The sequence below is a fragment of the Polypterus senegalus genome, chromosome 2 (genome assembly GCF_016835505.1).
Source record: "Polypterus senegalus isolate Bchr_013 chromosome 2, ASM1683550v1, whole genome shotgun sequence".
Lineage (NCBI taxonomy): Eukaryota > Metazoa > Chordata > Cladistia > Polypteriformes > Polypteridae > Polypterus > Polypterus senegalus.
This window is the reverse complement of record NC_053155.1, coordinates 34,230,345-34,253,975: the sequence shown is the minus strand read 5'-3', so window position 1 is coordinate 34,253,975 and position 23,631 is coordinate 34,230,345. Positions and strand designations below refer to the sequence as shown.

At 37.9% G+C, this 23,631-nt stretch overlaps 1 protein-coding gene across 2 annotated transcripts in view; it reads right to left on the bottom strand.

Annotated features, from left to right (window-relative positions):
• Positions 1–3,743: 3,743 nt before the first annotated feature.
• The window catches only part of cd99 (CD99 molecule), a 101,164-nt gene continuing 81,276 nt past the window's right edge, over positions 3,744–23,631 (bottom strand). Inside the window, exons 9-11 of one of the 2 annotated variants that reach the window (XM_039743561.1) lie at positions 21,781–21,885; positions 21,562–21,615; positions 3,744–5,980 (exon numbers count right to left, since the gene is read on the bottom strand). In XM_039743561.1, coding sequence (XP_039599495.1) covers positions 5,946–5,980; positions 21,562–21,615; positions 21,781–21,885 — 194 coding nt within the window. In that variant the 3' untranslated portion in view covers positions 3,744–5,945. Of the gene's footprint in view, positions 5,981–21,561; positions 21,616–21,777; positions 21,886–23,631 lie in introns of both variants that reach the window. The other variant, XM_039743560.1, reaches the window with a different exon arrangement.

Below are 23,631 nucleotides of genomic sequence, written 5' to 3'. Positions count from 1 at the left end.
AGAATGCTTTCAGCACCTTGTTGAATCAATGCCACGTAGAATTAAGGCAGTTCTGAAGGCGAAAGGGGTCAAACACCGTATTAGTATGGTGTTCCTAATAATCCTTTAGGTGAGTGTATACTGCTCACAAAAATTGGAGTGTGATGATTAAGTGTTCCCTTAACACCAAGTCAATGAAGCTTCAAGAAAATCAGTCTGTCCAGTTCAGAAGCTTAAGCAATTGTGAATCAACTTCACCCGCTTTGGTGCAAATGAAAGTGACAACATGGCACTCGAGAGGCAAAAGCAAGACAACCCCCAAAAAGGCCACAGACAATTGCTCTATCCTTATCACTCCTGACTGATTCTTCTCCAGTTTTGTGGTTGGCTAGTGTCCTTGTTATTACTGATAGCAAGAGACAGTACCTGCAGATGATTCAGGTTGTGCAGGTACTCCAGCTCCTCCAGGACGGCACATGAAGGTTTGCTGCATCTCCATGCACAGTCCCAAGAGCATGGAGGAGACAGGCCATTACAGGACGAGAGCTGGACAGGGCCAGAGAAGGTCATCAGCCCAGCCACAGGGCTGTATCTTCTTCTTTGTTGTGAGGGAGGAGGAAGAGGAGAAGCACTGCCAGAGCCCTACAAAATGACCACTAGCTAGCTACTGGTGTGAACTCTTATGTCTAATCAATCTGTTTAGCTGGCATTTTTTCCTCTTATTCAGGATTCACAAGTGCTCTAGTATGATATGTGCATTTCGAAGAAATTCAGAAAAGTTTATTTGTCATAGTTTTAAACACTTAAAACTTTCTTTTGCCATTTTTACTTCAATTCTTACTTTTGTAGAGTTTACTCCATTAATTGTATCCAAATCCTGACGATTAGTGGTGAGCAGTACGGGCACAGGTGATAATGTCACAGAATGTTAAAGCAGAACCTCTTCTTCAATGTTACATTCATTTGTGTGCTAATTAGTAATAAAAGGCTTAACTCAGTGTCATTTGCACCCGTGTCTGCACTACTCATCTGTCATTTTCAGCGTTTACCTACAAATAAAGGAGTAAATTCCACAGGAAGAGTTAACTTTTAAAGATACAGTATGTGTAAAAAAAAAAAAAAAAAGTGCACATTTCTGAATTTTGTTTCCATATAAATATACTAATACATATTTCTGAATGCCAAGAAAGACTATTTAAAGAATTACATAATTTAGCATTCCGAACCATTTATTTGTGTAACAGCCACAGTTGTACCTCGGAAACTGGACTTGGGACTCCCTGGTGTAAAGTGAAGTGAAACGAAGGAGAACACGAGTTACTGTGCTGGCTTTTGCGGACAGCAGTTTACCTAAAAAGCACAAAATGAACAACTTCCGTCTTCAAGGTACATTACTATCACATTCACTTGTACCAAAAGGAGATGTTTTCATATCTGTGCATTTTTTCCCCCTCATCCAGAAATGTTTACATCATTTTGATTCATATTGCATACCATGTCCTCTATTTTCATCTGCCTGTCCGCCGGGACCCCAAGTCTTTAGCGTAAAGCATTTCTGAGTAATGAAAAGACTGTTTGCATAATTTATGATTTAGCAGTACAGCCGGCATAAGACGACTCCTAGTAGAAATTGTGGCTTATCTCATGTGGTGTAGTGTTTGGACTGTCATGGTGGTGGGCTATTAAAAAAGGGTTCAGTTCCAAAGTAAATCAACATGAGACCTCATACTGTAAATATCAAAAATAAACAATAGTTAACCTTTAATGTCTTTCAGAACTGCAGCCATCTATCAGCCCTTTTTGATAACCATTCAGTCCATTTCATGATTATAGTTATGAAACCAGCTCATGCAACACAAATATTAATTCTTGTAAACTTCTATTATAGTAGATACTAGCCATGTGCGCCCAACTATGTTGCGAGTGTTAAAGTTGTCTGTGAAGGGCTCCCTGTTTAAACGCGGCTGCCAGTCGTGAACTGGGCCCTTCGTCGCACAGCATTATGATTTTTTTATAAGGGAAACAAAATTACAAAAGAAAACCTTTGGACATTGATTCAATAGGAACAGCAATCCAAAGAGTAAGGCGATATACACGGAGCAATGGTTATTAAAGGGGGACACATAGGTATCCAGGCTCTTTAAAGCATAAATAGAGATCACTTCACTGACATGTGAGTAAGCCACGGTACAACTGTGAGACGCGCAGCACTCGCTGGCTACAACGTAACAATAATAATTTCCGGAACGTGCTGTTACGTTGTCATTCATTTTACCCATGGTCTTTCTTTCATTCATATGTCACGTAGGCACATACCTTTTATCTTCGGCAATCTCATTCTCTAACCAGGCCTCAGGAGCTTACCAGCGTAACACTGTCCACCACCCCTTTCATTATTCCGGCACATTGTTGACATCCGTAAGTAACAACAATGTACTAAACTGGAAGGTGGTCTACGCAGGCGTGGAATTCGCGGACAAAGATCAAGATCTAAATGAAGATCTCTTTAGTTAATTTAAAGCACAACAATTTGTTTAGTTTGAATGTCTGTGTTTTGAGGTGTGACTGGAGTACTACAGTCTTCAGTAGTATAAGCCTGGAGGAGATTCTTAATGGAATGCCTATGTTTTAACTGTCTCTCTACTGCCATCTAGTGCTTCTTCTAATTCATTCGCGGACAAACAAAGATCAAGATCCAAATGAAGATTATATATAGAGATTGTAGGGCACAGCAGTGAATGCTGCTTCCTCATAGTTTCGGAGTCCTGGGTTCAAATGCCAATCCAAACCACACCTGGATAGACTTTCTATGTTATTCCACTTTTTGTATGGATTTTCCTTCAGGTCCTCCACTTTAATTCCCACATCCTAAATATGTGTATGTGAGGTTAACTTAAACATCTGCATCAACCATGTACTGTTTGTGTGAGTAAATAGGTTTTGCAATGAACTGATGCTCCTCATCTAGGGTTGGTTCCTGTCTCGTTTCCAGCTGCCCTCATCACCCTGGACTGGATTAAGCAGGTTCTACAATGAATGCCTAATAAGTAGAGTGAAAGGGTCTGCACTACTCTAATCTCTGCCCCATCACTTAAGCCCCTGTGGCCCAGAGACAGTTCATATTCATGTTTGTCCGGTCCTACTTTTGTTCTTTGCCATTCATAAATAAACATCATATGATCCCAGTAGGTGACACCTATTGAGATGTCTTATGACGAGGGGTACAAATTCTAAACTGATATGCACAGATTTTTGTTGTCCATCCTGCAGTTTCACAGAGCATCATGTCATTATAGGCTTTATACAGGTTCCAGCATTTCTTTCCGTTTATAAAAGAAAAAAAAACTTTTTCAAAAATGAAAAATTTTCCTTGCCTTGGAGCTTCATCGGCTGAATGTGTTCATTTATCCAAGGTGTATTTTTAAGTTTAATAATTTTTGAAAATGGTGGAACTGGTTATCATCATGTTGTTGACATTTCAAGTGTTCTTCATGCAATAAGCTGTATTAGAGAAACTTCAAGTAGTGCATGAGATGCTGTAGTAAGATGAACTGCTGGATCCATCGAAAAAGAAAAAAAAAAGACCATAAAGAGCACAAAAGTACACCCAGAACTTGATTATGCCAGACTGGAGTGTGCAAAGAGAAACACGGAACATTCAGTGGGAAAAATACAGTATTTGTGTGCTTAGGACAGTACGTGTCAATATTTTAATCTATACGTTGAACCCAAACCCTTTATTTATAATGAAATGGGAACAGCAATCAAAATAGTTAAATTGGTTTATTTTTTAATTTACAAGAGATTAGCTCCAAGTAGGGGATTCATGTGCAAAACATCTTAGTAAAATCACGTTCAGAAAGGGGTTTAAGGAGGGAAAAGAAAAAAAAAAATGTAACAGATCTTGCGGATAAACCAAAAGTCATCAATATTTACAGTTGATGAAATGGCCTCAAATAAACCTAATCATCGCAAAAATATAAAAGATGTAAAGTAGTAAAACACAGATAAAAATTACTGAATAGAAACTGCCTTGATTTTACTTAGAAATAGTGACATTTCTTTGTATTACAATAATCAATTACATAATACTATTTACGCTTAGAAATGCACTGCATCCAAATTATTTCATAACTATTAAAACAACATAAAACTAATAAATGGAGATGCAATTAAATTCAGTTTCTGTTCCCCCATAAAGAAAAGCAAACAAAAAAAAATTAAAGGAGAAACTTAAACTGAAAGATATACTGAATTCCTGAAGACGGTAAAGTAGAAAAAACTTGTAGTACTGGACCTGAAGATTCTCCCTAACAACTTCAGGGTTTTACAAATGGAAAAGAAAATGCTCTGAATAATTAATACAACATAACTGGTACAGCCAACTGCATTATAGTGTGCAATTAAAGATATACAGACAAATTCTATATACTTCAGCCCAATTTAAAAACGAAGGAAAACAGTTACACTCACTACAGAACATTCAATATTTTAGTATATTTCTTAAATACTCTGTATGAGGGCTAAGTTTAAAAGTCAACATAAATAAAAAAAAAAAGTTTCCGTTATCGCAGCACAAACACAATTTTACTCTGGTATTATTTTCCTCTCTCCTATTAAAAAAAAACAAACGAACAAAAAAAAATGTTGCTTTCTTATGGTCATGCAGGTCAGTCAGAGTAAAGCAGAGAGAAATGATATACACTACTAAAGTTTCCTTCTGCTGTCCAAATAGATTTAAGTTTTGGGTTGACATTATAAATATCAAAGGACATCCAACACTGTCATTACTGTAATTATTTTGGAGTTTTACTTTATTGAAAAATGTCAGAAAACTATGCACCTTGAGCATGGCAAAGGTGCTATACAAATAAAATGTATTCTGTTCCTGAATTGTATTGCATAAAGTGAAGCAATGTCAGCATAAGTTAGTGTCAGTCTGAACAGTCACTGCTCAGTGAGATGACATCTATTTACACCACCCTCAATATGTGCAAAAACTCCAAATCAAAGTCTTTAGAAAATCTTACTAAAACTTGGATGAGGCATTGGGAGTGAAGTTAGCTTTAAATTTATCGGTTCCTTGGCAGGAATTGTACCTGCAGTTCCAATATCAGATGGCGTAAAGGACATTAGTATTAAATACTATTCTACACTTTTCTGTGAGGAGTAAACAGATTAATTTCTTAATAAATGTGCAAATGTATAAATCAGTGTGAAACAATGTCTTGTGCTGACCAAAAGGAAGACGACTAGAGGGAGTTCAACAGATTGATAAATGTAGTAGAAGGGTACAACATGATGGCAGGCTTAGAAGTGTAAAGTAGGCAGCTCTAGACACTTGGGGCAAATAAGGAAGATGCCACAAACAGCTGAAGGGCTGTTCTGCAAGCAAACACTGTAATGGTTATAAATTGTAACCAATGACCAAATTTAAAAAAGAAAAAATGAATTAAATAAAAAGTTAAGATGTGAAAATGTGCTCTGTATTCAGTATCTTAGAGCACAGTCCCATCTTCGGAACTCCATATTCCTACCCAGAACAATACTGATGTAGACAATGAGAGGAACAGCAATAACATATCCTAGATACTACATTTCAAGACACACAAACATTGCAGGTAAAATAATAATTTGTGAATCAAGAACAAGCTTTCATTAACATTATTTTGTTTGGAATAGTAGTGGCACAAGTTACATGTGTGATCATTCAGTTAGCATGAGACATAGGACATACAGTAACATCAGTACAGAACAGACATTTCAGTATGATTACAAAAAAAAAAACATACTAAGTCAGAGCATCCAACTAAGACCGACAATGTAGGCAATTATAAAATTTTAAATGCTGAAAAATAGAAACATTGTTCCAGATGATGTACACAGTTGTTTTTCTTTTTTACCCATCTTTTAGGTTGGTGTGCAAGCAGAAAAGTTGTCATTCTTCTCCAAGTTACTCCTGGGAATTAAGCTGTATTGTGCTGAAGCAGGCTGCTGAAGACTGCATGATAAAAACAAGAAAAAAGAAAAAATCAGTTTTCAAGGTAAGGTGTTGTGTATGGAGACTTATTCTGACAGAGAGCTTGTGACTATTTGTTTGCATGTCTGTGTTAAACCTGATTAAAATCAGCATTTCTAAAAAAATCTAGTGCTGAGAAATGTAATTATAAAAACCCCAGATATACATTTTTAAAAAATGAAAACAACTTTCCTATCCAATCTAATTAAATCTTCAAAAAAGGACTGTCACCAATCATTGCAATGCATTTTAAATAGGTCTTTAAGGGAGTAACAGCACCAATAAAAAAACATTCACCCTCTTGAACATGAAATCACAGTGGATTACATTTGGCTTCTTTTTGACACAGATCAACAGAAAAAAAGGTTCATTTATGTCAAAGTGAAAACCAACCTCTGGCAAAGTGGTCTAAATTAATTACAAATACAAAACTTAAAATAACTGATGTCTTAAGTATTCACCCCATTCAAGTCAATATTTAGTAGATGACAGCCTACTCAGGTCTGTACAAGGCACTGCATTTCATTTACCAGATGAGAAACAGACTGACAAAGGCCTGCATGGAGATGTTAAACCACCGCTCTTAGAAGTTGCGTTTTGTCACTGCCTTTACATTTGTCATTTTCTTTTGAAGTAAACCGAGTACCAGTTCAGCACACATAGAAAAGTGGGTTCTTCAAACTAGACAGACTGCACAAACTAGGGTGGATTGTGGCTCTGGAAAAAGATGGATTAGATTGCTTGCGTGAAAGTTAGCAAACAAGCACAAGATAAAGCCTCTCATGATGGAAATGTCACTGCATTCCTTTTGCTGAATATGACATCCTGGAATTTTCTAACCAAGGCCTATGAAATTTGATATGCTGGCTCCTTGTGGCCTTGCATTGCATTAATTGCTTGAATACTGGAGGTGTCAACATTTCTGGCCTTTACCAGTTCCTGTAACCAAAAAATTAAAAATATGGCAATGAAGGTAAAGCACAACTTGGTTATTTGACAATGTTCCACTAATATTTAGAAATTTTGATCTGGCTGACTATTACCAATCATGGCACAATGAGATGTGTGCTACTGCTGCTACACAAACCCAGTCGGCTCAAAACCTATGCTTGGTGACTGTCTGTTCAGATTTTACTAGCACATCCAAAATATGTGCATGTTGGGAGGACTGCCAGCTCTAAATAGGCCTTTTTTAAGTGTGTGATGAGTGCACCTTGTGACGAACTGGTACCCCATCCAGAAGTGATTCTTAACTAAAACACTGCTGCCTGAATAAGCCATGGGCTCCTGTAACCTTGAGTGGTTTTGAAAATGATCTTTTTAGGAGACACTGCCCGTTCACTCCTCTAGTCATAAAATAAACCATACATTTTTTACATACAGTTTATCTATCTACTGTGCATACAGGTCAAATCCTATTTTCAAAATTTTCAGAATAATAAATACTTTTTGTTGGACCAAACAAACATTCATATATCATCATCATCATATTTAACAGAATTTGTTTTAAAGAAATGTAAATTCCAGTATAACAAACATTTTTTTGACAAAAACTGGCCACCAAAAATAATGCAATGCAAAAAATAATGCCACGCCTATAATTTCGTCAAGCCTAGGAAACACTGGAACAGACTCTCTCTCTCTCTCTCTCTCTCGTTAGACCAAGATAAAATGATAGCCCATTTCAAAATTTCCAGTCTTGACAAGAGAGTAGGCAGATCATCATACACAGTAGAATTCAGTGCTCCACTGAGCGTCCGTATGTGCTGTTGCGTCACGGGCGTATACTGTACTGTTCCGAGTTTCATAGCGTTTCTCAAAGTTTTCTTTGCAATGAACAAAAAATATAAGAAACAGCATCAGTTTACACTGGGGAAAAAAAAATAACATCTAACAACTCATTTTCAAATAAAATATTTTTGCAGTTTAAGCAGTGCCTTTTATATACAGTCATGGCCGAAATTATTAGCACCCCTGGAATTTTCCCAGAAAATGCACCACTTCTCCCAGAAAACTGTAGCAATTACAAATGTTTTGGTATACACATGTTTATTTCCTTTATGTGAATTGGAATAACGCAAAAAAGGGAGGAAAAAAAAAAAGCAAAATCTAACGTCACACAGAACTCCAAAAATAGGCTGGACAAAATTATTGGCACCTTTACAAAATTGTGGGTAAATAGTTTTATTTCAAGCATTTGATGCTCGTTTGAACTCACCTGTGGCAAGAAATAGGTGCTGGCAATATAGAAATCACACCTGAAGCCAGTTAAAATGGAGAAAAGTTGACTCAACCTTTCTGTTGTGTGTCTGAGTGTGCCACACTAAGCATGGAGAACAGAAAGAAGAGCAGAGAATTGTCCGAGGACTTAACAACAAAAATTGTGAAAAAATATCACTCTCAAGGCTACAAGTCCACCTCCAGAGATCTTCATGTTCCTTTGTCCACTATGCGCAACATAATCAAGAAGTTCACAACACATGGCACTGTAACTAATCTCCCTGGACGTGGACGAAAGAGAAAAATTGATAAAAGACTGCAACGAAGGATACTCCGAATGGTGGATAAACAGCTGCAATCAACTTCAAAACATATTCAAGCTGTTCTGCAGACTCAGGGTGCAACAGTGTCAGCTCGAACTATCTGTCGACATCTGAACAAAATGAAACGCTATGGCAGAAGAGCCAGGAGGACCCTACTGCTGACACAGGAACATAAAAAAGTCATACTGGAGTTTGCCAAAATGTACTTGAAGCCAAAATCCTTCTGGGTGAACGTCTTGTGGACAGATGAGACCAAGGTAGAGCTTTTTGGTAAAGTTCATCATTCTACTGTGTACAGAAAACGGAATGAGGCCTACGAAAAAAAGAACACAGTACCTACAGTCAAACATGGTGGAGGTCATAAGATTTTTTTTGGGATGTTTTGCTGCCTCTGGCACTGGATGCCTTGACTGTGTGCAAGGAATCATGAAATCTAAAGACTACCAAAAGATATTGGGGCGCAATGTAGGGCCCAGTGTCAGAAAGCTGGGTCTACGTCAGAGGTCATGGGTATTACAGCAGGACAATGACTCCAAACATACCTCTAAAATCACCCAGAAATGGTTGAAGACAAAGCGCTGGAGAGTTCTGAAGTGGCCAGCAATGAGTCTAGGATCTAAATCCGATTGAACACTTATGGAGAAATCTCAAAATTACTGTTGGAAGAAGGTGCCTTTCAAATCTAACAGAACTTGAGCAGTTTGCAAAAGAAGAGTGGTCTGAAACTCCAGTTGAGAGGTGTAACAAGCTTGTTGCTGGTTATAGGATGCGCTTGATTTCAGTTATTTTTTCCAAAGGGTGTGCACAACCAAATATTAAGTTGAGGGTGCCAATAATTTTCTCCAGCCCGGTTCTTGAGTTTTGTGTAAAATGTCAGATTTGGCTTTTTTTTCTGTGTTTTTTTTGTGCTGTTCCAATGCACATAAAATAAATGAACGTGTATACCAAAACATTTGTAATTGCAACAATTTACTGGTAGAAATGGTGCATTTTCTGAGAAAACTTCGGCCATGTATGTATTCGATATCTATCTTAATCACACATACAGGTATTGTCAAGCTTAGGATCACTGAGTTGCATGATAGACCAGAAATTCAGGTTTCCAAGGAAAATATAGCTACTTTTTATAGAGAACACACGTACAGTCTCAGTACATACGTATACATATTTTCCCCATATTCACTGTAAAGAAAGTTCCGTTATAAAGAAATATTTTTATTGTCCCATAAATTTCGTTACAATGGGATTCCAGCTGTATCTCTCTCTCTCTATTATTTATATATATATATATATATATATATATATATATATATATATATATATATATATATATATATATATATATATATATATATATATATATATATATATATATATATATATATATATATATATATATATATGTATATATATACACACATACATATACACACACACACTAATAAAAGGCAAAGTCCTCACTCACTCACTGACTCATCACTAATTCTCCCAAGTTCCCATGTGGGTAGAAGGCTAAAATTTGGCAGGCTCATTCCTTACAGCTTACTTACAAAAGTTGGGCAGGTTTCATTTCGAAATTCTACGCCTAATGGTCATAACTGGAAGGTATTTTTCTCCATTAACTGTAATGGAGTTGAGCTGGAAAGACGTGGGGGAGTTTCGTGTGACATCATCACGCCTCCCACGTAATCACGTGAACTGACTGTCGACAAAGTGCGTAGAAAACCAGGAAGACCTCCAAAAAGCGCGGAAGAAAACATGCATTATATAATTGAGAAGGCAGCGAAACAATAAGAAGCGAGCGAGTGACATATACTACCGTATTCATGAGCGCTGCTACCTCGGAAAGAAAGCAAGGTGTAAACCTAAACTTTAAATTAAGTTCATAGACAGGCTGCCGCTGGCGTTTCACATGCCTACGGGTAATGCGGGATACAAGTTTAATGAGAGGGCGCAGGGATATAAGCGAGAGTTTTGATCACTTTGTAACTAAGTTAAAATTGTAGGTGAAGGGGTGTGCTTATGCAAATTCCGAGACTGTGTTTGTGGGGATTGACAGTTAAGGCAGGTGGGGAGTCACGTCATCATCTCCCTCCCATTCACCTCATTTCGCTCTGAGCTGAGCTCATGCTAACGCCGTCTTCGAAGCAACCGTCAGACTGCCACCAAATACTCACAGAAAAATCCACAAGTTAATACACACGCTGTCTCTAGAGTTTCTGCACAATGAATCCTCCAGGCACTACTTACAAAAGGTTACATTGACAATCGTGTTACGTTATTTTTTAAATCTTTCCTTTTCTTAGCACAAGCACAGCTGAGAAGCTTCGATGCATGTGCTCCATAACGCGTTAAAAATAATGCATTTAATCACACTTAGCATTACAAGCAAAGGGGAGCTTTTATCAATGCATGATTTCCTGGTACACCGATTACATTGATCAGCGCATCCCGATTCATTTTACCCTCGCACCACCTTAGTTTGAGAAGTAGTATGAAAAAATATGAGGTTAACACAGAAAAACAGATCACCAATTCAAGCTTTATGAATAATCGATTCGCCATCAATAATTGTTTTGGTAAAGCCATCCTTCTTCCATTTTATAATTTTTCCGCCACTAGCCATGATTAAATGAGCGGTAAAAAGTAAGAGCAAAGCGAGGGACTTATTTAGGCAGGCATATATATGACAGCAACACTCATGACAATGTCAATCATGTTACGTTATTATTAAAATGTTTCCTTTTCTTTTCATTACTTCTTTAACACACTATTTCTCCGCTGCGTAGGGGTATTTTATATATATATATATATATATATATATATATATATATATATATATATATATATATATATGAATGACCTCCAAAGAGCGCTGAGACTTTTGATATCATGAGCGTGTCTGCAAAACTGGGGTCTCCTGCCCAGCAAAAGTTGAGCAGCCAGCGCGTGTGCATAGATGTGCCGGCCTTTGAGACGCTGACTGCGCTTCTGCCTTAATTCAAAGTGAGCACTTTTAATTTTTTTCCTCCGCCACCTGAGCTATAGCCCAGACAAGTGCAAACACGGGATCCCTTTTCTACACCGTGGCAAACTAATATTAAGGCGATTCACTTTCTTTTGCACGTATCGATTATGAGGTCGTCAGCTCGGATTATGAAGACACGCACGAGTGGAGGACTGACAGTGCCATCACAGCCGATTAATGGCAGGGGCGTCTCACCAGTCTACACAAGACCCACGCGACTGTCCCCAAAAGCGATCATAACGTCAGCGAAAACATCTCTCTATACTATATAAAAGAAAAAGGCAACTTTCCTTTCTTTACACCTTTTTTCCTTTTATCCCAAACCAAAGCCTTTCTCTCTTAACACTGCAGAGGACACAAAACTAATTTTCTTTAAAATGCCGGTAAGGCACATTACCAGAGGCACAAATTTGAGCGTTCACATAGAAAATGTAATTTCTATACCACAGCCGTCGTGTAGCGCCTTTCAAAAGGGATCTACTACCGAGAGATGATCCATATACATTTTAGCTGCTGTTAGTTCTACTTACCTGTTGTGTTACACAGTCTTTAAAATGTAGTTTACCAAACCACTCCAGTAGTGCTCAATGTAGCTGTACTTCTTAAAACGTTAATGTTTTACTGTTTAATAACTTAGACTATATTTTATTATTTTTCCCTTGCACTCATAGACCAAAGCTATACACACACAAGTGTGTGTGTGTATATATATGATATACATTTCTATATACACATATATATATACACATATATATATATATATATACATACATATATATATATAGACTCAAACCTATTATCACAGCAGCAATCCAAGCTGTGAGAAAACAGTAAAAAGGAGGCGTGTCAGACGTCGTGGTACATTTTCTGATGCAGCTAGACGAAAAAAACTTTGTGACGCTGCCGCCAAATACACAAAACAATTACTTTGACAATCATGTTACGTTATTTTTAAAATTTTTCCTTTTCTTTTTCGTACCTACTTTAAACACACTACTTCTCCTGCTGCGAAGCTGCAGGTATTCTGCTTGCATATATGTTTATATATATATATATATATGTATATGTATGTGTGTATATGTAGATATATATATATGTTGATGTATGTGTATATATGCATGTATATATGTGTGTGTGTATATATATATATGTGTATATGTTGTGGTCCCCGGCCGGGCTTGTGCCTCCTCCAGACCGCGAGGGGGCGTCCATCCTGGTTATGTTGGGGGCCTCGGGTACAGGGCTTGGAAGCCCAGCCCTGTAGGGACCCGTGGCCACCACCAGGCGGCACCCTGGGGCCTGAGGAACCCTGGAGCACAGCACTTCCACCACATCAGGAAGTGCTGGGGAGAAGAAGACAGGAGACACCCGGACGGCTTCCGGGTGCACAGCCGGCACTTCCGCCACACAGGGGTGTGTCTAAGAGGGAGTGCCAGGAAGCAGCTGGAGCCCATCCGGGTTCCCATATAAGGGGCCGCCTCCCTCCAGTCAGAGGAGGATGTCGGGTGGAAGAGGACAGAGCTGGAGAGAGGACGGGAGGCGGTCGAGAGAGAAGCACAGTGACAGAGTGTGGTCTGGACTTTAGGGAATCAGTGCAAGAGGCACTGGGGTGTGTAAGCACGAATTTGTACATATTGCTTGTAAATAAACAGTGTGTGGTGGAACTATGTTGTCCGTCTGCCTGTGTCCGGGTCCCAGTCCACAATGTTTATATGTGTGTGTGTGTATATATATATATATATATATATATATATATATATATATATATATATATATATATATATATATATATATATATATATATATATATATATATATATATATATATATATATATATATGTGTGACAGCAACACTCATCACTCACAACAGTGACAAAACAATTACATTGACAATCATGTTACGTTATTTTCAAAATGTTTCCTTTTCTTTAACACACTACATCTCCGCTGCGAAGCGGGTATTTTACTATATATATATATATATATATATATATATATATATATATATATATATATATATATATATATATATATATATATATATATATACTGCTCAAAAGAATTAAAGGAACACTTTTTAATCAGAGTATAGCATAAAGTCAATGAAACTTATGGGATATTAATCTGGTCAGTTAAGTAACAGAGGGGGTTGTTAATCAGTTTCAGCTGCTGTGGTGTTACAACAGATGCATTAGAGGGGAAACAATGAGATGACCCCCAAAACAGGAATGGTTTAACAGGTGGAGGCCACTGACATTTTTCCCTCCTCATCTTTTCTGACTGTTTCTTCACTAGTTTTGCATTTGGCCACAGTCAGTGTCACTACTGGTAGCATGAGGCGATACCTGGACCCTACAGAGGTTGCACAGGTAGTCCAACTTCTCCAGGATGGCACATCAATACGTGTCATTGCCAGAAGGTTTGCTGTGTCTCCCTGCACAGTCTCAAGGGCATGGAGGAGATTCTAGGAGACAAGCAGTTACTCTAGGAGAGCTGGAGAGGGCCATAGAAGGTCCATAACCCATCAGCAGGACCAGTATCTGCTCCTTTGGGCAAGGAGGAACAGGATGAGCACTGCCAGAGCCCTACAAAATGACCTCCAGCAGGCCACTGGCGTGAATGTCTCTGACCAAACAACCAGAAAGACTTCATGAGGGTGAACCAAGGGCCCCATGTCCTCTAATGGGCCCTGAGCTCACTGCCCAGCAGCATGCAGCTCGATTGGCATTCGCCATAGAATACCAGAATTGGCAGATGCACCACTGGTGCCCTGTGCTTTACAGATGAGAGCAGGTTCACCCTGAGCACGTGACAGAAGTGAAAGGGTCTGGAGAAGCCATGGAGAACATTATGCTGCCTGTAACATCATTCAGCATGAGCAGTTTGGTGGTGGGTTAATGATTGTCTGGGGAGGCATATCCATGGAGGGTCACACAGACCGCTACAGGCTTGACAAAGGCACCTTGGCTGCCATTAGGTATCAGGATGAAATCCTTGGACCCATTGTCAGACCCTATGCTGGTACAGTGGCTCCTGGTGCACGACAATTCCTGGCCTCATGTGGTGAGAGTATGCAGGCAGTTCCTGGAGGATGAAGGAATTGATACCATTGACTGGCCACCACACTTTCCTGACCTAAATCCAATAGAACACCTCTGGGACATTATGTTTTGGTCCATCCAATGCCACCAGGTTGCACCTCAGACTGTCTAGGAGCTCAGTGATGCCCTGGTCCAGATCTGGGAGGAGATCCCCCACAACACCATCTGTCATCTCATTAGAAGCATGCACCGATGTTGTCAGGCATGTATAGAAGAACACAGGGGCCATACAAAGTGCTGCGTACAATTTTGAGTTGCTGCAATTAAATTTTGCCAAAATGGACTAGCCTGCCACATAATTTTTTCACTCTGATTTTTGGGCGTCTTTGAATTCAGGGCTCTGTAAGTTGATCATTTTCATTTCCATCAAGCGATGTGGCATCCTTTCGTTCCTAACACATTACCCAGTCTATATCAGTATAGATATCCAGGAGGATTTCTTTTTCCCATTGAGATCTGATGTGTTTTCAAAGTGTTCCTTTAATTTTTTTGAGCAGTTTATATGACAGCAACAATTACATTTTCAATCATGTTACGTTATTTTTAAAATGTTTCCTTTTCTTTTTACTTCTCCGCTGTGAAGCGTGGGTATATATATATATATATATATATATATACACACACACACACACAGGTGCCGGTCATAAAATTAGAATATCATGACAAAGTTGATTTATTTCAGTAATTCCATTCAAAAAGTGAAACTTGTATATTAGATTCATTCATTACACACAGACTGATGTATTTCATATGTTTATTTCTTTTAATTTTGATGATTATAACTGACAACTAATGAAAGTCCCAAATGCATCTTCCTCTTCACAATACCCCATAGATTTTCTATTGGGTTAAGGTCAGGCGAGTTTGCTGGCCAATCAAGAACAGGGATACCATGGTCCTTAAACCAGGTACTGGTAGTTTTGGCACTTTGTGCAGGTCCCAGGTCCTGTTGGAAAATGAAATCTGCATCTCCATAAAGTTCGTCAGCAGCAGGAAGCATGAAGTGCTCTGAAACTTCCTGGTAGACGGCTACGTTGACCTTGGACCTCAGAAAACACAATGGACCAACACCAGCAGATGACATGGCACCCCAAACCATCACTGACTGTGGAAACTTTACACTGGACCTCAAGCAACGTGAATTCTGTGCCTCTCCTCTCTTCCTCCAGACTCTGGGACCTTGGTTTCCAAAGGAATTGCAAAATCTACTTTCATCAGAGAGCTTAACTTTGGACCACTCAGCAGCAGTCCAGTCGAGACACTTCTGACGCTGTCTCCTATTCAACAGTGGCTTGACACAAGGAATGCGACAGCTGAAACCCGTGTCTTGCATACGTCTGTGTGTGGTGGTTCTTGAAGCACTGACTCCAGCTGCACTCCACTCTTTGTGAATCTCTCCCACAGTTTTGAATGGGTTTTGTTTCACAATCCTCTCCAGGGTGCGGTTATCCCTATTGCTTGTACACTTTTTTCTACCACATCTTGTCTTTCCCTTCGCCTCTCTATTAATGTGCTTGGACACAGAGCTCTGTGAACAGCCAGCCTCTTTAGCAATGACCTTTTGTGTCTTTCCATCCTTTTGCAAGATGTCAATGGTCGTCTTTTGGACAACTGTCATGTCAGCAGTCTTCCCCATGATTGTGTAGCCTACAGAACTAGACTGAGAGACCATTTAAAGGCTTTTGCTGGTGTATTGAGTTAATTAGCTGATGAGAGTGTGGCACCAGGTGTCTTCAATATTGAACCTTTTCACAATATTCTAATTTTCCGAGATACGGAATTTGGGACTTTCATTGTCAGTTATAATCATAAAAATTTAAGAAATAAACATATACACACACATGTGCGCTCTCTCTCTCATATATATATATATATATATATATATATATATATATATATATATATATATATATATATATATATATATATATATATATATATATATATATATATATATATATATATAGGAGAGTTTGGGTCCGAGAGACTGTGTTTGTGGAGGGATGGAGAGTTGAGGCGGGGGCGGGGGTCACGTGATCATCTCCCCTCCCATTCGCGTCATTTCATTCACTTCATTTCGCTCCGCAGCTGACGAGGTCTTGCCATTCTTTTTCCTTAGTGTTTAGTCCTCTCTCCTTTACTGATCTATATAAAGGAGAGTTGCGATCCAAGAGACTGTGTTTGTGTGTTTATGAAAGGATTAAGAGTTAAGGCGGGTGGGGGAGTCACGTGATCATCTCCCCTCCCATTCGCGTCATTTCATTCACTTCATTTCGCTCCGAGTTGACATGGTCTTGCCATTCTTTTTCCTTATTGTTTAGTCCTCTCTCCTTTACTGATTTACTGTTTACTAGACGCAGTACTTACTGAATAGTATTTTTTCCTTTAGTGTTTCTTAGTGTTTAGGACAAACCAAAAATGTTGTATATAAAGAAGCTCTATAAATTGCATGTAGATACATAATTATTCCAACTACAGCGACTGCAGCGAAGCGCACGTGGTCTGCTAGTATATATATATATATATATATATATATATATATATATATAAATATATATAAATATATATAAATATATATAAATATATATATATAACCAGTGTCTCCACCAGTTAGCAGCCCATAATGGTGGCAACTGTAGCTGTAGGTCAGCAGATCCCCTGCTCTGTTTTTACTTCTGCATAGTATCAACAGCTGCATGCTCTTATGCTATAAACTGTGGTGACACCAGTCGCAATATACACATACACACAAAACTAGTGAACTGTTTTAGAACACCCTCCCAGTTTTCCAGTATTTTTGAAATTCAAGCAATTCAAGTTGAGTGAATAACCTCAAATGCTACAAAGGTAAGCACTGGACTGTCAGAAGTTAAAAAAAAAAAAGTTTGTAAGTAATTGACAAAAGTTTGGACACCTTTTGGAACTGTTAGAATCAACTTTCAAGGCTTAATTAATTTCCATTACAGCAAAAAAGGTGTAAGATGTTAACCCTTGTCTGATTCCTGAAAAGGACATGTTTGTATTATTCTAAAAATTACATCACTTCTCAGTTTTTGGGATTTTTTTGTTTTTACTGCCTACCTTTGAAACATTTCAGGCTATTCACTGGTCTTTAACTGCTTAAACATTTAAAACACACACACACACACAAACACACACTAAGAGGTGTTCTAAAACCTTTGAATGGTAACTAATGCCAGGGATGTTGCCGGAGCATATGGGGGCGTGTGCATCTTAAAATGGATTCTTGCCTCATTTAAAAGCCTAGATCTTGTCCAGCACTGTGAGGAGAAGTTTGTGTCTCTGTCTCCCATGACGCTGAAAACTGCATGAAGTGGGGTACAGCAAGTGGCGTGATGAAAGGAGATTTATTTAAAAGCAGCAAGGTAAGCCACTGTGAAACTACCATTCTGTAGCAATCTTAATCCAACTTAATCTTGAGGAGAGGCCAATGAGACACTGGTACTTTTTATTGTACTTGAACATAGTTAATACTTGGGTAAATACCTGGTTGGCATTAAAGGATAAGTTTGAGGTTTTTCATGTCAATGGTATATATTAATTTGGCCATGAAATTGTGTTCTAAAGTGAAACTTTTGTTAATTTTACATTTAACTAAACTTAATTGAACTATTGGGAGGTAAGAAATACCCAGCTTATTAGTGGATTTTGAAAATGGAGGTGAAGAGACCTTTGTATAAACTTGAAAACAAAAGTGCTAAAACTTAATAAATCCACTTTTCATGAAAAGACTATTATTGAGTATTGATCAGTGTTTTGACATTGCATATAAATTGCAAAACAGCATATCCATGTCATGTTAGAAAGTAGTGTGATTCACTTCGCTGACTGCCTACCTTCACAGTAACCTTTCAGCTCCGGTGGTGTGATTTCACCTTGAAAAGTTCTATCAAAGCAGTGTTTTTGTTATAATAATAATAATAATTCTTTGCATTTATATAGCGCTTTTCTCACTACTCAAAGCACTCAGCAATTGCAGGTTAAGGGCCTTGCTCAAGGGCCCAGCAGAGCACAGTCCCTATTGGCATTTATGGGATTCGAACCGGCAACCTTCCGATTGCCAGTGCAGATCCCTAGCCTCAGAGCCACCACTTGCTGTTACTGAATGATGATGCTCAGATGTGAATTGCTGTCTCAGTTCTGCAGACAACTAGACAATAATCATTGAAAAAAATGCCACACTTAAGATAACTTAGTGTTCTCACTATATGTGATAATTAAAAGTTGATTTAAATTTGCAACAAATCACAACTCTGAATTACCGTATCATATTATGGGCATGCGTAAACGTTTACCAGCAGGAAAAAGCAAAACTGACTAATTTTACTTACTCAAAAATGTTCTCCTCTATTCTATTACCATATTCTCAGCAAGAACAACTCTCGGCATGCGCTAGAATATTCAGTTATTTGGTTTGTGGCAGTTCAGTCAGTTTCATCATGTTTTGGATCTATCAATAATGTGCCTTTTTTACTTTCCCAGGACTTTATTTATTGTATATGCACATTGCACACTACAAAAAGGGCATAATGTTGAACAGTAAGTCAAGAATTGACCTGCAAATGGCTGTGGCTCTTTAAAAAAAATCTAAGGATTCAGTTAAAAAAAAAAAAAAAATGCACTGCAGTGTAAACAGTTCAGTTCAGATTAACTGCGATATTTACACAGTAACTCTTATGTGCATCCTTCACCAAAACTCACTATATTGCCAAGTGGCATGAACCTCACTCTGTAGGCTATGCTAAATAAGAACACAGAATGTAATAGGTGAAGAATGGGCTCCATTTAGAAGAAAAAAAAAAATATGATTTGAGTCACCATCTGTTGTGAAACCATGGTGTCTGAATTAGTAGAAAAATTTTGGCTTCAAAAATGTATGGCTCCCTGCTGCACTACACTCTGCAAATGAACAGGAGAGGCTTTTGTCACTCCATTTAGTCTGTAGCATATTTATATTCAAAGACCCGAGGTTTATTTAAGATGGGTGAGGGTTAATCCTCAACCCTTCAAGTGGGATCCTCCTTGGAGTGCTAATAACTGACTGGGCAGGAGTTGTTTGAAAACTACTATTTAGTTCCAGTACCAAAATGAAAGAAATGCAGGTACCATACCATTTTAAAAATTGGGCTTTTCTGTACTGGCATACCATGCAACCCTAGTCTACTGTATATACGATTCACATTGTGTGCCAGAATTGCCTATTTAAAAAAAAAAAAAAAAAATTAAATACACTCACATGGCATAAGAAAATAATATGATGAGTATACATGTGCCATCAGCTCCGGCACATTTTGAGTCACAGCAGATGTGTAGTCAAATCACATTATTTTATAGCATGCTGACAACTCTGCTGCTGTATCTGACACTCAACATAGTTTTGTGAACAGCATCGATGCAAGAAATGGTACAATATAACCAATAGAACTGTAGAAGTAAAAGAACTATAAGTAGGATAATATACAGCCTGAAACTATGGAAATTTGGTGAATTGGGTGTGCACCTGTGGAAAAAGTCAGAACTTTTGCAAACAATGCAAGCATAAAAGCAAAGAGCAAATGTAAAATAGTACCAAGAATCTCTAGTTAAAAATGATACTGAAAATTTACCTTCGTTTTTACAAGCACATTTCAGAAATGAAGAATGCACATTTTCATTGCATGTTATAATTATTTTAACATAAAAAAAAATGCAAAAAGGTATTTAAAAATAATAATGTTTCACTTAAAAACACAACTGCATGCGAAAAATTAATATACAACATTCTTGTTTCCTTTCTAATAAGTCCAAACCAGTATCTCCTTCGCAAAACTTTATTCAAAACATTACCAATCATGTCTAATTGGCTAACGGACCATTTCCCATCCACTTCACTTTACAATCTTACCCCTTCTTGAACTTTCTGCATTCTGGATCAACAACTCTTCTGGCTCTACTATCCCCAAACTTGCTTCATGCTGTTTAGTTAATGAAGAGCTAGTTGGGGTTGCTCCATGAAGCAGTTTCTCATGTAAACCTTTAATCATTTTTTGACCCAAATGCCCCATTTGGGCCAATTTATTTTTTTCCTCTTTCTCATATTGTGTTTCTGTTTAATTAGCCGTCTCAGGTGGGGCAGGGTGGTGTTTTGCTTCTGTGTTTCATAGCCCACGAATCAGTTATTGTTGGTTTCCTTTTACTGTATTCTTTTTCCATTTTATTAACAAAAATTTGACCACAAAAAATATAACATTCTTGTGAAGAAATAATTTAAACTTCAAAAAATATCAATTCTAAAGAGTTTTCAAGTCATGGCCAACAGAAGACTCAAAAAATCCAACTTGGATTGCCAACTGTTTCCCAAAATACCACAGAATAATAAAAACAGATAGAAACCTTATTTGCACAAAGTAGATTAATTCAAAACCATTTACCACATTTTCAAGTAATACATAAAAACAGGACAATTATAAAACCTGATGATATGGAAACACATAAAAAAACACTATTAAAGAACTTTTTATAGGTGTGGACCAAACATGAACATAAAATGAATGACTGAGTTTAGACTTGTTAACTAAAAGTGGAAGGGATATAAAATACTAAGGACTTGAAAAATAATTAAAAAAAACAAAACAAAACAAAAAACAAAAGAAGCACCACAAAAGCAAATGATCATTGTAAAGCTTCTGTCATTAAAACTAATGAGATTTTCCAGAAAATGAAGTATGTTCATTACCAGCACTACCTACCCAAGTCTGATCAGTGTTTTCATAGGGAAAACTCTGAGTGAGCAACAGACTACAAGAACAACACGGCTTGGCACACAAGTTGATTCAACTGTGAATGAAGGTTAAAAGAAAACAATACAAGGAAACGGTCAAATTATTTACCCTGGAGAGCTGAATTAGTTCCTCTCTGGCCTTTATTAGCACTTTCAACATCACCTAGTTTGAAGAAGAAAAAAAAACAAACAGATGTCAAAACCAATTCACAATACATTTAAAAAAAAGCTTAAAAAAAAAAGCTTAAATGCTTCAGAAATGTCTAATAATTTAATTTGTAAATGCAGCAGGTTTTGATGGCTACTCTCTTGCACTATAACTCACCACCTTGTTTGAAGCAGAGCTTCTTCTTCTGGTAAGCGAAGTAGCTAGAGGCTGCTCCCACTACAGCCATTGCCACTGCACCCACTATCCCAGCCACCTTGCCACCTTCTGCAGAGCAAAAACACAACACAGCAAACAAATAATAACTGATGAAAAAATTACTTGCATGTTTTACTGCACACAATGTATGAGGAATAAAAGAATATTTACAAATAAAACACAAATATTAAGTAGTAACACAAAAGAATTGCACAGAAAATACATAATATATCCACAGCTTTGAAAGAATGTTCTAGCTTTACATAGAAAAATGTTTGAAGACGTTTTATGTTTGTATCTTTCATAAATGTTACTTGTGGAGATAAGACACCAGTGTAATCCTCTGCTAAAATTGTGTTATCCATTATATATGTAGGACGAGGGCTCACATCACAATTAAACTTGAGAAACTAACAAATGAACTTGTTTACTTGCTACAAACAAAACCAAAAGCCTGTAAATAAAATGTCAAAATTCTGCTCTCCTTACTCACTATGTGAAACACGAAGAAACACCAATCTAATTCTTGGCTGAAGTCCTCCGCTATAACATTCATAATGTTTCTCCATGTTCATGTTGGTCTACTCTGGTGTTCCCTACTCATTTCTAAAGTCTAATGAAACCGGGATAGGTCTGGTGTGAGTGTGCCCACCTGGCTGGTGAGGGACTATGCCCAGCTGTACACCAGCAGTACATACTAGGCAGAGCAACAGTGTGTCCACCTTACTGAATATGCAGGTTTAAAAAAAAAAAAACAAAAAAAAAAACGGAGATTTGGATTTTAGTAAACTGAGGGACACAGGGACAATGTTGATCAGTAAGAAATACACTACATATGGAGAATAAGTCGCTTGATTTCAAGATCTGGTTTTAAGTTTTCAAAGTGTAACAATTTAGACATGTCCTGATGCTTCAACCAGAAATCAATGCACAAGAATCTCCGATTAATATGGTAAATGGCCTGTATTTGATATAGCGCCTAACTAGAGTTCAAGAACCCCCCTAGGCGCTTTACAACACAACAAACAGTCATTCACCCATTCACACACACATTCATACTCTGGTGATGATAAGCTACTATGTAGCCACAGCTGCCCTGGGGCACACTGACAGAAGTGAGGCTGCCGAACACTGGCGCCACCAATCCTTCCGACCACCACCAGCAGGCAAGGTAGGTTAAGTGTCTTGCCCAAGGACACAACAGCTGCATTCTCATGCCGGGAGCCAGGATCGAACCTGCGACCCTCCGATTGCTGGACCAACCGACTGAGCTACTGCTGCCCTAATAATATATTAATATTAATAATTTATATTAATTTAGAATTGCAACATTACAATGTCTTCAGGAATGCCTAACAGACAAGGAACAAGACTTCAAACAACTGGCTTGCCAGTTCAGGTTTCCTTTCTGGCTGCCTGCGTGCCAATGGTCCAAAAGTGGTTGTCAGTGGCAATGACTTGTACTATGCATTTGTAAAATAGTCTTCAATATGGAAAAAAACACTACAAAAAATTGAAGGTTGATATTTTTTGCTACTTATTCCCTCTACTAGATAAAACAATCACATACCTGCCAAGAATTTCAATATAACAATTTTATTCTTGACTGCCACAAACAGACAGGAGTTCACTGTAATCTCTCATAAGAAGCAATGCTACATCTACAACAGTGGCCTTTTTGTCATTTCAGGCCATCAAAAATCATATCTAAATTTTCTGACACCTGTAATACAGCCAATGAACATACCCAACATATAGTACCTGATCCTTCATCTTCCAAAAATGTCTGAATGCCAATTTTTAATTTAATCAATC